The sequence below is a fragment of the Anas acuta genome, chromosome 6 (genome assembly GCF_963932015.1).
Source record: "Anas acuta chromosome 6, bAnaAcu1.1, whole genome shotgun sequence".
Classification (NCBI taxonomy): Eukaryota; Metazoa; Chordata; class Aves; order Anseriformes; family Anatidae; genus Anas; species Anas acuta.
In genome coordinates, this window is record NC_088984.1 from 2,724,823 (window position 1) to 2,738,638 (window position 13,816).

Consider the following 13,816-nt stretch of genomic DNA (forward strand, 5'->3'; position numbering starts at 1 on the left):
TTCTTGGTCCTGGGGCTCTGGTTCCGAATGTGAGAAGCTTGGTACAGGGCAGGGAGAGTGGTGGCGGGGAGGGAGGGCACTTAGCCCAGCATAAATACTGACCTGGGAGCCTGAAATATTGTCTAGCTGGGTAAGGTTGTTAATGATGCAGCACTACTGATGAAACCTGTGCCACATCCACAGGCTGTCTTGAGGCTCGCTTGTAGGGTCAGAACTCCTTGCTCTAAGCGATGTTTGTGAAACCTCACATCTAATATACGCTGGGGCTGAGGCAGGTTGTTGCTTTTCTGTGAACCTAACAATTCCAGCTTTGGTTTAGTGTCACTTCTGGAGAAACAAACTGCAACAGCAATAGTATAGGCTAGAAAAAAATCCCACTTGCAGCAGAGCAGCATTCACAGCATTTCCACAGCTCTTCTAAAGGCCAGGCTGATGAAGTTTAATGTTTTTAGAAGGGAGAGCAGTGACTGACTTTGAGCTCAAGCTAAAGGCCAGAAGCTTGGCCGTGCCCCAGGCAGCTCAGCAGGGAAGCCAACGCTGCTGGGGCTGCGTGGGGCCAGGCTGCAGGTAAGAAACACACCTCGAGCCTCTCCCTGAAGCTGCCCCGGCACTGCTGGAAAGAGCCAGGAGAGGGGAAGGCCCCTTCCTGAGCCAGGATGCAGATTCTGCCTCTGTTTCACTGCCTGCATTTCAACTGCACCAGCTTTCCTTTTTTTTTTTTTTTTTTGCCAGGAAACTTGCCACATTGCTTAAACATTACCGCGTATGTAGAAATAGGTAGGTGTCTCTCCTCGCAAAGCGTTACAACCTGAAGAAAGGCATATGCAAGTCGTAGTAGTCACATTTTTTTATTTTAACTTTTTGGGGAAGTCAGGGGAGAAAGAGCATACATTTTTATTTGTACAATATTTAACAATCACTTTATTGGGGGGGGGAGGGGTTGGTTTGTTTTTAGTACTTGCAGGAAAACAGCAAGTATGTTTTGACAGTAGTACAACAACCTGTGCCCAAAACACTGACAAATACAAAGAGTAAAGTTAAAATAATTGCTTACCAAAATCTTGAGAGGTAACGAATAGTATATGGACTGAAACTGCATTTAAAAGTTTAAAAAAAAAAAAAAAAGTACTGCTGGTTGAGTATCTGAGGTAAATGATGTTCCATCAAGGATGCTACTTGAATTGTTTTGCCCATGAGCCTATGTTACAGCTTTCTGCTTTTTGTACCAAGTGTTCCTAATAAAAGTAAACATTAAAAGAGGTTTAAAAGAGAAGCTGGAAAAAAAGAGCGAACCGGTAATCTAGGGATTCTGTCAAATGCTGATATGACCAGGAAATGTCTTATTACCCTCTGATTAAGCTTAGGTAGCACACCAAAAGTTGGTACTTGAACCTAGGCTGACTTTTACCCCTCTCAACGAGCAGGTCCAAGGTGGTGACTTTCCATCCTAAGGTGTAGTTTCAGCCCACCACAACTCCAACTACGAGGCACAGGCTCTGCTCTGAGACGCTGCGGGCACATAGCAGTGAGTACAAAGCCATGCGGCGGGTGATGGAAAAACTCCTTGCCCAGCAACAACACAACAGGGAATGTGGCAGGGGGCTTCAACTTCTGGGGCGGCCGAGCCCTGGCTCTGTTGTCAGCCCTGGGGCCCACACAGCAGAGGCACTGCAGCAGCCCTCAGCTAAAAATGGGGCCCAGGGGCTGGGTGTTCCTCCTGAGGCAGGGCACAGGGTGTCCCCATGGAGCTCACACCCTGTACTGCTGGAGACAGTGAGGGATGCTGGTCACTGGCTGCTGGTAAATAATGCCAAATAGTTCCACTAGCAGCAGGCTCACCCAATCCTGCTTTTGTTTATACTTGTAAAACCGGGCCCTTTATCAACTTGCATGCCTGATGCTCTGGAAGCAAATCCCAATGTCTTGTGAGGGCAGCGGTACTAGACCAGCACAGGGGGTGGTGGTTGGGTTTCTTAACCAATTAAATAGCACTTAATTATATTATGAACATCCTTTTTGTATCTACTACATTATGCTCTTGGAAAAAAAATCAGGAAACTCTGTGTAATACAGTGCTTGAGCCCTCAATGATCCCTGCATGATTTGAACTTTTGCTGCCTCAGCCAGCTCAGGTTCCTCCAGCACCCCAAAATTCCCCATGGATTTTGGGCACCACCAGCAGAATCCCCAACACTTTGCTGCCAGAGCCTGCAGTAGCTGAACTTTACAGGATGAGAGCGAGATGCTGCCAATTTTACACAGGACCACTTTTTGTATCAGATCTTGAGTAATGGTTATTAAATCAGCTGCATTTATTCCACCTTTGTCAGCACTGGGCTTACAGCTCCATGGGAGCACAGAGGCCTTCAGTAAGGTGGGACTGGAGCCTGCTTTGTTCAGAGCTCAGCAGCTACGATTGTGCCCTGCTGCATGCGTAAAATAGCATCCCTGGCTTCAAAATGGAAGCAAAATGAAGATGTCAGTTAAAGAAGTGGCCACAAGCTACTTTTCTCCTTTTTATACCCAAGCAGAACAACACTGAGTTGTACCTACAGCACCAGTCACCCTTCAGAGCAGGGTTCCTCTGGCTCTGTGAGGCCTTAGGCATGAACATGACAAACACCAAGATGGGGACATGGGGTGGATGTTACGTGAGCACCACTGCACCACCTTTCCTTCCCTCCCTACTACGAGCATGCTGACCTAGGTCTTGTTTTATCTGTAACATCTCTTATTGTTCCCAGAGATTAAATTCACGCACATGTAAAACAGCATCCTGTGGCTGCAGGAGCAGCTTCTCAAGATAACCTTCACAGCAAGCTCTTACAACATCCAGAGCTTCCTTCAAAAGCCCCTGACTGCATGGTGCAAAACCAAACAAAACATGAGGATAAAAGCACACAGCATACACTAACCAGTGGTGGTTCTGTCCTCTAGAGGTCTCTAAAATTTATTTTACTTGGAAATTAGTGTAAAAAGATCAAATAAATGTAGTGAAACAGTACTTCTGAGAAGCACTTTGGCACCTATCTACCAATTTGGAACTTAAATATAAGGCATGACTTCCTAAACTCAAAGATAACATTGTGAAAGCAAGTTCAATGTTTTTCCTTATTTTTTTTTTATGAGTCTGTGGTACGAAGATCAGTATTCGTTACCTCTTACTTGTCATTGCATATTTTATGTGTGACTAAATTATCCCTGAAATTTTTAAGCATTTGTAATCAGACAACTCTGGCTCCAATTTTTTAGTACGGTTCTGGGATAAATCTGCATATCACAGACATGAAGTACGTTGGATCAGATGGCACCGAGCATTAAGTAGAGTGAAGTTGCAGAGAGTTAAGAATTTGGGGTAACTGAGCTTCCTGAGGTGATCCTGAAACAGTGATACAGAACCCACTGCATACTGTTTAGTGAAACAGAAAACACACTAGGCAGACCTCGTCACAAACATAAATAGGAAAAAGACTTTTAAAAAAAAGAAAGAATTCAGAGCTTTCCAGTGTCCTAGCTCACAGAAAATTAAAAAAGTCATGCTTAAGTTTTCAAATATTCCTCAGACACAGCAAACCTAAATAGTATTCCATTAAATAAATGTATGAGATACTCTGGGAAATGGAGGTAAGAGAAAAGCTTTAAACTAAAACAAGAAGGAAAATTTTGTTTCAATAAACAGCACTTTTTTTTTTTATACACAACAAGCTAGTACAAGAAAAGGCTAAAAACACTGCTTTAGGAATGGCCATTTACTGTTGGCATGAAGCATAGCTTACCCTTTTTAAATAACACAGTGAATTTGAAATACATCATTTACAAAACATGGATCAATTTATTATTCAAATTTTGTTAGTGTTGTCAATCTCATAATTTAGCAGAGGTGGAACTGAGGTATACCTTGTTGAGGGAGGTTAAGTAATACTTGGAAGCCTCTTTGCTATATCCCACTTGATTACTTTTGTTTATGTACACTGAACAGCAGCACACTAAACATTCACAAGCTGTGTCATATTGGCATTACAATAGTCATTTTTATAAACAACAGCAAATGCAATAAAAACAAGTTACCCTTTTTTAAATCTGAAATGAAATGTTTGATTTAAAAAAAATAACAGTAGTTCATTTAAGGAATTAGTCTCTTCCGACAGGTATTAAGAAATCTGATGTCAGTTTTTAAAACACGTGATTAGCCAGTACAGGTCCATATTCTTCATTTAAGTTCCTTAACAGCGTGTTCTCGTTCCTCAGTCCCGCGTCCTTCAGGTGTAAGCAGGGAATGCAGAAAGTCTCACGGATTCCTGTTTGGGAGGAGGAAGGGGAAAATAAAGGAAAAACACCTCTTGATGATGTTCCAGAGAGACTTAACGGTCGGTTCACACAGAAAACAGTAACGACGTGAGCAGTCCCGTCAGCTTTAGCAGCTCCAGTGAAGAGTCCTGTTGGTCAGTGACGTGACCAGTGCAACTATCATAGACTGGATTCTTTGGGAGGAAAGTCAACATTTGTCACCATCGTGACCACCGTCACAATGTCCTCTGTCGTTATAATGTTAGTTAGTTTTTGCATCTGGATAATCCGTTCTTCTACGCATCCCGCTGACAGCCTGGCTTCTGCGTCGTGATCCCAGCACTCCTCGATGGTCTCACAAAGCATCGCCATGCCCTGCAGCAAACACACAAGCCCAAGGGTGAAGGAGAAGTCACGGCGTGCAGAGTCAGCAGCAGGTTTTAGGCAGGCGGGGGCGCCCAGCAATTCCCGTTAGCAGGCCATGTTTTGAGGTGTAGCTGCCCCATTGCAGCCCCTGTGCTAGGAGGGAGGTTAGGCCGTGGTTGTTCTGGAACCTGGCAAGCCAGGGGACCTTACGCCTTGTTTGTCTTTTACCATTTCAGCAATGGATGCAACAGCAAGCGGGTGCTTTTCTCTACATGATGCTGCAGTCTGCTAGTCAAGTCAGTGATATTTTCAAGATCTCACTCTGAGAGGGTGAGCTCTTCACTGACTAAATGGAACCCCACTGAAAATCAAGGAGTACAGAAGGGGATTTTTATCTGACAGCAGCTAACTCCTCTCCAGGTAACTGAGCAAACAGCAATCTGCTCATCCCAAGGAGCAGAGGGTGGCACTCGTTTTTCTTGCAGTGTCATCTATTGTTTCCACTAACTCGTTTTTTGGAAAACAAACCAAACCAATAAAACCAACAGTGCTAGAACATGCAGTGCTCTCAGTGCAAGTCTCCATCCATAAAGCCAATCAGACAAGCAACTGATCTTCCCTAAAAGATCCCCCAAGTGTCCTGTATGCCACTGCTTACCCCATGTTACTACACTCAGTTCATAGCTTTCCTTGAGTAAATCCAGACCAGTATTTCTTAAGCATGTTTGTAACATATGCATTTTAGTTTTAGAAATAAAGCTCAAGGATCAGTTCTTTAACCAAAAACGTACTTTCAAATCACTCAGGATGACAGAACATTTTATGATGGAACAACACTAGTTCATGGCCCATTTAATTCTTACTACAGTTAAATTCTTCCTAAAAGGCAGCAACATGAACACAACACAGGATTAACAAAATTTGAAATTCAGATCATGACAGAACTTTTGAAGAACTGGGTTGCGTAACTACTTACAGAATGTTTTTGCCAGCACTCTCTTAAAACAGGTCTCTTCTTTTTATGAACTACAACTTCCTGCATGTCTTCAAGGGAGGGATGCTGGCCAATTTCTTCTTCAAATGGCAACATGTACTCATCCACTGGGCCTACAGAGAAAAAAAAAAAGAGGCTAAAGCACAAGTTCTGCTCAAAGGAAAAAAGACTGGTATCTTAGAATTGTGGCCCATAATCAAAAGCTTACAGTGTAGTTTACTTTCTGCTGCCATTAAAAGCTCATCCTGCGACAGGTTAGCAGCACGCAGTGACTCAGACTTTACTTAAGCAGCTACAAACTTCTGCTCTGCTGAATGTGGCAACCTTCCTTCTACAGGCCAGAAACCTGCAGCCCGCGTTATATCCTTCCTCCTCCAACCCAGACAGCCTGGAACAGAAGTACCTGTGCTGAAGGCCGAGCAGCAGGTACTGCCTGTCACAAAATCAGAGGGGCAAGCTCAGAGCTGAACACCAGATCAGGCAGCTACAGGTAAGGTGCTGCTGTAGCGTGTAGGTTGTACTCCCAGATAGAAGCCTGAAGACAGGTGTGTACACGGGAAAAAGGAAGAATACAGGAGAACTGTGCCGTAGGGTACACACGGGCCTGCTGAGGCTCAGTGAGACACGAGGTACCTGCTGAAAAACTCTGTTTGCAGAGACAAAACAGGCAGCTGTGACTGGAGAGCTGCACAGAGCTGCGATTCAGGAGAGCTGCTGCCCCTTTTGCTGTCCCCCTTACTTCTGGAATAACCACGCTTGCCAACGAGACCTACAACATACTTCTGGTACGATTTAGGTAAATATATTTTACAGTACAGCAAGGCACGAAAAATCAATAGGGAACGCGAGTCTGCCTCAGAAATTTGTGCAAGAGCGCGCTGATCCTGTTAGTAAACAGCTTAACATTTTTCAAAGGGTAAAGCCTCCCTGGTGGCTTCTGCTCCATGAGGAATGTTTGGAGCAGGAGAGCAGTGCGTGGCAATGTGCTCATCTCCAATACATTTCGGCTTCTTAAATCAACGTCTTTCAGCTGCACTGGTCTAGGAAAGCTTTGTGGCAAGTGGTATCATCACCCCCAAAACCTCCACATTTACTTAGCTGAATTAAAGACTGTACCAAAAGCTTTCTCCCAAACATTTGAAACTGGTCACTTGTCTTGTCCTTGATTAAGGACGACTTATTCTGGACAATCTACAATTTCTCTATTTACAAAATTCAAGAATGCTATTCACACTTGAACAGCACACAGGTGCTGGCAGAGCCATTTTGTTAGGAAGGCTGATCTAATCCTGACTTCTGTTTATGAAAAGAAACCATAAATTGGGTAGCGCTGAACTCAGAAGCAATCAAACACACTGAGTTAGGAGTTCCACAGCAATCCTCTCTTCCTTACCATGACCAGGACAAAATATGCAGCAGAGTCGTGTATCAGAAAATGCTTACCTGGGGTGTCAAACACTCCAGAGATTCAATTACGATGTGACTACGTGGTGCTGGTGGCTTGTTCATTTGCTCACAAGACTACCACCCTTGTGAGTCTTATTACATACACATAATCCACTTTACAATTCCTTGTTTTAAATACACTCTCACAAATTTAATCAAGCATAGATTGGGTCTTTTGCTCACCATCTGAGGCAGTACAGCGTGACGCCAGCTCCCAGAGGACCAGTCCCATGGCGTACATATCTATCCTCAGAAATGCATCCCTTTGGAAGTTGATAGCACCTTCTAGTACCTCGGGAGCCATATACCTTCGTGTGCCAACCTGGAAAGATGCAAACATAAAAAAATTGTATGCTAAGAATCAACACGACTACAATTACCATTCTACCTAGCTGACTGTACCCGTACTGTAGGGCAGTGCTGTTTTTTGACAAAGATTAAAACCCAGCTTTGTTATCTTTGCTTGGGACTACATCTTGGAAGCGTCTTGTACTGCTGTATAATAGAATTAGAAACAGAATTTTTGGACTAGGTCCTAGAAAGGATACTTATGAAAGAGGAAGATCTGTATTATTTTAAAATAAGACATTTCTGTGAGCAATTTGATGTATTCATCACCACTGTTCCTTATATTCTTCCACATTACAAGAAGGCCACTGTTCTTATTTTTTCATGTCAAAAGAATTATTACAGTTTCACATAAAGACATGGAACCTGCTTCTGTTTCTCCCCATGACAGAAGTAACAGAATACCAAAGGAAAGCCAGTTACTGAAGTGCAATTTATACTTAGAAAGTTATCTGAAATCACTTGCACAAAACTAGACATCAAATGAAGACTTCGGGGCTGCCCAATCGTCCTGACCACAATTAACGATGCATTATGTAATCTGAAGAGATCAGAGCTTACACTATGTCTGAACAAACTCTACTCCACTATTCAAACCTTCACAGTAATAGTTATGTTTCTCTTAAACAGTGTAATTGAGGTTTTATAATCCTAACATACGGATTTTATTTTTGTCCTTCAACCAGAAGCTGAAATTCTGCCTAAAACTAAATATACTTAGTTTTCCAGGAACCATAATGCTCTAGGCTCAAGCTTGTTATTTAAAAAGTACATGATACTAAAACAGTTCCCTGTTCCATGGCAAGTACTGAATTAGTATTGTTTTCCTTTCAGGAAAATGAATGTTGCACTGCTAGGTCAGAAAGTTACAAACCGGCTGCCAGCATCAGCACTCAACTTCTGAGGAGCAGCTCAGAACAAGGAATAAAAAGCAGCAAGAGCTCTGTGTTGTCTGAGTTCTCCAGTAAGGAATGAAATGAAGGGGGATGGGGCTGTACTGGGCTCAGGGGGCAGGGACTGGTGGCAGGGGTCTGTGGCAGATCTCCACACTGCAGCCCGTAGAGAGAGTAACGGTAGAGATAAAGCATCAAGGACTGACCACAGCCCCCACTGCCCATTTCTCCCCATTTGCCACCTCAGTGGGGGAATGAGTGTGGTGCGCTGCAGCTCTTGGGTGTGAAACCACTAGAAGGGGCCACGTAGTGAGATAGGTGGCCAGCAGAGGAAAGACTTACCTGTAATTATTAAACAAATTGATTAGTATTAATTGACTCTGTGAGAAGAAAGCTAGAATTTCCATCTTTCTTAAAGGTCAAAAGCTAGGGTTGATGATACAGTATCCTTTGGATGAAGAACACACAGAGTACCAATTCCCATTCACACGCAGTTAATATTTCACCCTGTACACAAGTAAGCTGGTCTTTACCTGTCCATGTGTATCCCCTGCAGACTTTCCAGCCTCAAACTTTAAAGCTAGACCGAAATCAGCGATACAAGCTGTAAGGTTATTTTTCAGCAGCACATTCTTGCTTTTGATGTCCCTTTCAAGTTAAAGAAAAGAATTGTAAATGTAAAAGGTGAAATACCACGTAAAGTTTGACAATAAAGAGAGATATCATACAAAGACATCACTTCCAGTAAGTTTCTGTGTGAAGGCATTCAGTATTACTTAAAGTTATATAAGTAAGTGTTGGAGATGTTTCCAATAGCTATAATATCAATTATCTTATATACCTCATAGGGTACTTATATAATTAACCGGGTAAAAAGGTTTCATTAACCACAGTCACCAACCAAACTGCATTCTATAGAACAGCAGCTAGCTTTTTGCTTAGGCTGAGCAGATTTTTCTTATTAGGCTCTTGATAACTATAGAAAGAAGATACCACAGAGTAGTTTTTTGACCACTTTGTATCTATCAATATTTCATTCATAGTTAAATATTAACGATGGTCTGGAAGTATCGCCCACATACTGTACCTGTGTGAGATGGCAGGCTTGTGTCCATCTTTCAGCCCTGGTATATCCTCGTGAAGATAAGCCAAGCCCCTAGCCATGGTCTGAGCAATGTGACACAGCTCATTCCAGGAAACCACATTAGCCTTGAGAAAGTCGGTTAACGAACCCTGCGCAGCAAGAAAGAAAAACAATTGTAAGATAGATTTCTCTTTCATCTAACCATAAAGAAAACTTTAGATAGCCTCCATCCTAAAAGAACATGATATGCTCTTCTGCCTTTCTCTGCTTTCTGATAGACTCTGTAATTATACAACTGCATAAACAATCTACTGCTGGCTTAAACAACAACAAAAAATTAACCTTTGTTTCACCTCTGCCCATGAGCAGAATCAAGATGCGCCTAATGTCACCTTGATAACCCAGCAGCATAATTAACTCAAGGCCAGCAGCACACATGCCAATGAACTGCATTAACTGGTGATGTCAGAAAGAGGAGCTGGGCTTACAGATGTTTAAGTTCTTTATAAAGACAACCCTGCTTTAACCAGGGTGATTTGTAACCTTCCAGGCACAGGAAACTGCAGGTTAGATTCACCTGCAAGAATCCTGCTAAATTGGGATGCTCGTTCTGAGACCTTTAACTGACAGGCTTTATTCCCTTCCGGACTAATGACAGTAAGTCCCAGCTCTGCAGCAGTTTCAGAGTGAAATGCTTTGAATAAAGAGACAACGTGAAGCAAAACCTAGCCAACATGAAGCACTTGTCTCGAACTCCCTTCTATACCCCACTCTGTGGATACGTTCTCATGGATTTAGAGATGCTCCAGTTCGACATGTCACCATGTCATGTTACTTAAGCCAAGAGAAAAGGGAATAATGAACACAGTGCTGTTAAAACATAGTGACTACATTTTAAAAATTCTTACTTTCCAGAGCCATCTCAGATACTATCTTTCTAACAAGCTTAAAGCCCTCAAAAATTGGCACTATCTTTTCAGAAAGGCAAATTTGTTTGCTATTATCTACTTGACTGTGAAGATCTGTCAAAAATGTAAATATTTGGATTGTTTTAATCTAAGTGATTAAAGAATAGGTATAAATGGGACAAAAATGCCAGAATTGAAACATAGCACCACAACCTTTGTGAAATGGAGATTGTTTAATCCAGGCAGATTTAGAATGGGGACATGCCAAAATATACGTATTCTAAGAAGCAACAGGTAGAAAAAAATCTCTTCATTTGTTTTGTATAACTTCTCTATTAAGATTTATTTCTTAACTGTCTAAAATTCACATTGGCAACAAATTTCTAAGGCTACTCTTCTTCCATCATAATGATGATTTAAAAAAAAAAAAAAAAAAAAAAGATGCTACTTTGGGAGTTACCCATACCTTTTCGTGAAATGCTGTAATTAACCAGAGATCGACATCAATGCTAGTGCCTCGTTTCTCTGCACCGATGAACTGTAGAATATTGTCATGCTTCATTCCTGGTAAACTGTAAATTTCATATTCATTCTGCCAGGACTGTTTGTCCTTTAAAGAAAAACAACAAAAACACAACACGACAAGTTAATACCATGATAATAAGCATAAGAGGTACTTTCCCTGTCAGACATTTCCTCCTGTAATTCATTGTGCATTGCTAAATGATCTGTCAATACGATTAAAACTTAATTTTTGGTCAAATCGTCAAATCAGGATTTATTACCAAAAATAAAGAAAGCATGGTATATGCCATTAACGTTATGAGACTGATTATTATAAAAATATGAATGTTTAGATTAGTAGCAGTATTTGTGCTACAAAATACTGACCTAAAATAAATATATTATACATTCACACTTCCTGGAAAAGTGTCTGAAAAATTAAATATGTTGTATTATCTGAAAACACCACCAACTATCAGAGGTATGAACCATGGAAACACAGAAAGCTGTAGCCAGGAATAGAGTCTATATACTGGAAATCACTGCAATGCTTTTGTTTTGAGACTGGTTCTACCTTAAGAAAACAAAACAGACCCGCTAAGAATTAGAAACACGTCTTCCTTTCTTAAAAACAGCAAGATAAAAGTCTCAGTTTTAATGTATGCTGTATTGATGACTTAAACCATCATATATATATGTGCTATTTCTCCTAGAAGGCAAGGAACCCACAGATGTGTTTCTTCAACAATTTAACACTTCGTTAACCACTGGAAAGCGAAAGTACATTTCTCCACCTCAACTAGCATTGGCTGCTTTTAATTAATGTCAGATCTATCCTATTATCACTGTATTCATCATTCTGGATTCTAAAATTAAGAGCACAATCTATTCTGAAATATGGCTTTCAGAGCCGTATGCTGGGAAGTCAGCATTGTTACCTTCAGTTGAGGCATGTTTAACTGGAACTAGCACCTTACATCAGGTTTGCATTTCAGGGCACCAATTTATCAGCTTACATTCAGTCCAAATACATTTTAAGTTGAAAAACATCAACAGATTCTTCTCAAATGGAGACGTGTGAGAGCTGCAAACAGTATTTACGTGCTTCAGACTATTCGTGTCAAATAAGTATTTTTATGATTAGGAAATCTTAGCAAATTTTATCTTCATTAAGATAAAAACCCTACCTGCACATTCTCTGGCTGAAGATACTTCCTGTATTTGAGAATTTGTGTGGAATATTGAGGTTTGTAGTATACACAGTAAAAATTCTCTAACATAAAGCCTCTTACAGTGACTGGAAAACATGGTTTACAATACAATATTTTAATAAACACAGGACACCAGAACTTTTGCCTACCTGAATGGGGAATATTTTGACTGCAACATACTCGTTCAGGAGTTGAGCTTTCCACACGCAGCCAAACCTTCCCCTCGCTTTGATCTCGAGCAACTGCAACGGCTTCAAACCCATCAGGGGTGACGGCGGTGGTGGGCCGGGGTCCTGAAAGCAGGTAAACACCGTTAGTTACCTCAGCCATCATACCTGGGATCTGTGATGACAGCTCTAGAAATAAAGGCTCGTAAACCGAGACTTGGCATCGTGTACCCACCCCCTCGCAACCAATTCCCCCAAACAAACCAGAAACAAAACGGCAACCCTTGCCCACAGGAAGGAAAAAAAAAAGATTGTGAAACATGCTCAGAATTATGTGCAAGCGACAGCATGACAACAGTTACAGTAAAAATCTAACCGGGTATAAAAGCACAGCACAAAGTAAGAGAGAGAGATGATCAAGCACTACTTGTGGCTTTTCAAAATGACAGAATTAAACCGAGCACTTTGGTACTGAGTGGGTTTTTGTTTGTTTCTCACACACGACGTGCCATGAGCGAACAGCCCAGCCACGAAGCACGCTCCCACCTGCACTTATTGGTGTCCCAGTGGGACACAGAAGACCCCAGGTCGAGCTGGGTGGCTCAGGGAGCCGCAGAGAGCTGTGCCAAGCTCCCTTGCACACTCGTGAGCTGGGCCAGGAGCTGCACCACAGCAGAAGGCCCCTCAGGGCCAACGGTATGGCCACTGGGCTGCACTGGAGCTTCGGAGGATGTCCTGCTCTTCTTCATTATCTCCCAGTGTTTGCACTTCACTGGTCGGCTAGGAAAGTAAAAAGCCCAGCACTGGCTTTGCAAATACAAGATGACCAGCTGGGAAGCCCCACGGCACGAGACGGGGCTCCCACACAGTTATCCCCGTGACCACAGATGTTAACGTGGTTTTGAACAACTTCCCTTTCTGGCAGAAAAAAAAAGAAGTGACACCACGGGCTATCTGGTGTTTTACATTTTATGTCGCTTACACATTCTGTGTAGCACACGTCAGCTGAATGTAACAAGGAGATTTTCAACTGTGGGGATGGCGAAGTTGGGCCGCGGGCCTTATCTTACACATGAAGGCAAGAACCTACAGCTGAGAGACTGGTATTGCTTTTAAGTGATACCCACACTGCAGAACACACTGAAAAAACCCAAAGCATGCTGCTCAAACCCTCCAAAACGTATGCTTGCCTTTTCTGCTTTGTTTTGTCCCCCCCATCAGTCACAGCTGTAATGCTGTTGTAAAGAGAGGGAATGGAAAACCCTGGAGTAGTTGTTTGAACACAACCAGTGAGCACTCAGTAGTGAGGTGTCCGGGCACTGCAGCTGGTGCCATAAAGATTTTGTGCGTGTTACAGACGTTTGCTGAACAGCCGTGGCTGTAAGCACACCTTGCTGCTGGGAGAACGGAGACGAGTGCTGCTGCAGCCGCTACAGGCTCTGAGCACTTAAAGCACAGGACCAACTATCCATCCTCTGCTTCTTAGCAAAAATACATCTATGCTTCAAGAAGAACCAGCTTTATAGATAAAGAGATTTGTATCGATTCAAAGAAATTGTGATCTAACTCCACAGAAATTAATACCTGTAGAAATACAATTTTAATTAG

General features: G+C 42.2%; 1 protein-coding gene across 2 annotated transcripts in view; it reads right to left on the reverse strand.

Moving 5' to 3' along the window:
- Positions 1–832: 832 nt before the first annotated feature.
- Positions 833–13,816, reverse strand: part of ACVR2A (activin A receptor type 2A) — a 57,233-nt gene continuing 44,249 nt past the window's right edge. For both annotated transcript variants that reach the window (XM_068687026.1, XM_068687027.1), the window contains 7 exons: positions 12,191–12,334; positions 10,793–10,936; positions 9,422–9,567; positions 8,868–8,982; positions 7,277–7,415; positions 5,630–5,760; positions 833–4,662 (listed from right to left, as the gene is read on the reverse strand). In XM_068687026.1, the coding sequence (XP_068543127.1) occupies positions 4,468–4,662; positions 5,630–5,760; positions 7,277–7,415; positions 8,868–8,982; positions 9,422–9,567; positions 10,793–10,936; positions 12,191–12,334 (1,014 nt within the window). In that variant the 3' untranslated portion in view covers positions 833–4,467. The remainder of the gene's footprint in view (positions 4,663–5,629; positions 5,761–7,276; positions 7,416–8,867; positions 8,983–9,421; positions 9,568–10,792; positions 10,937–12,190; positions 12,335–13,816) is intronic.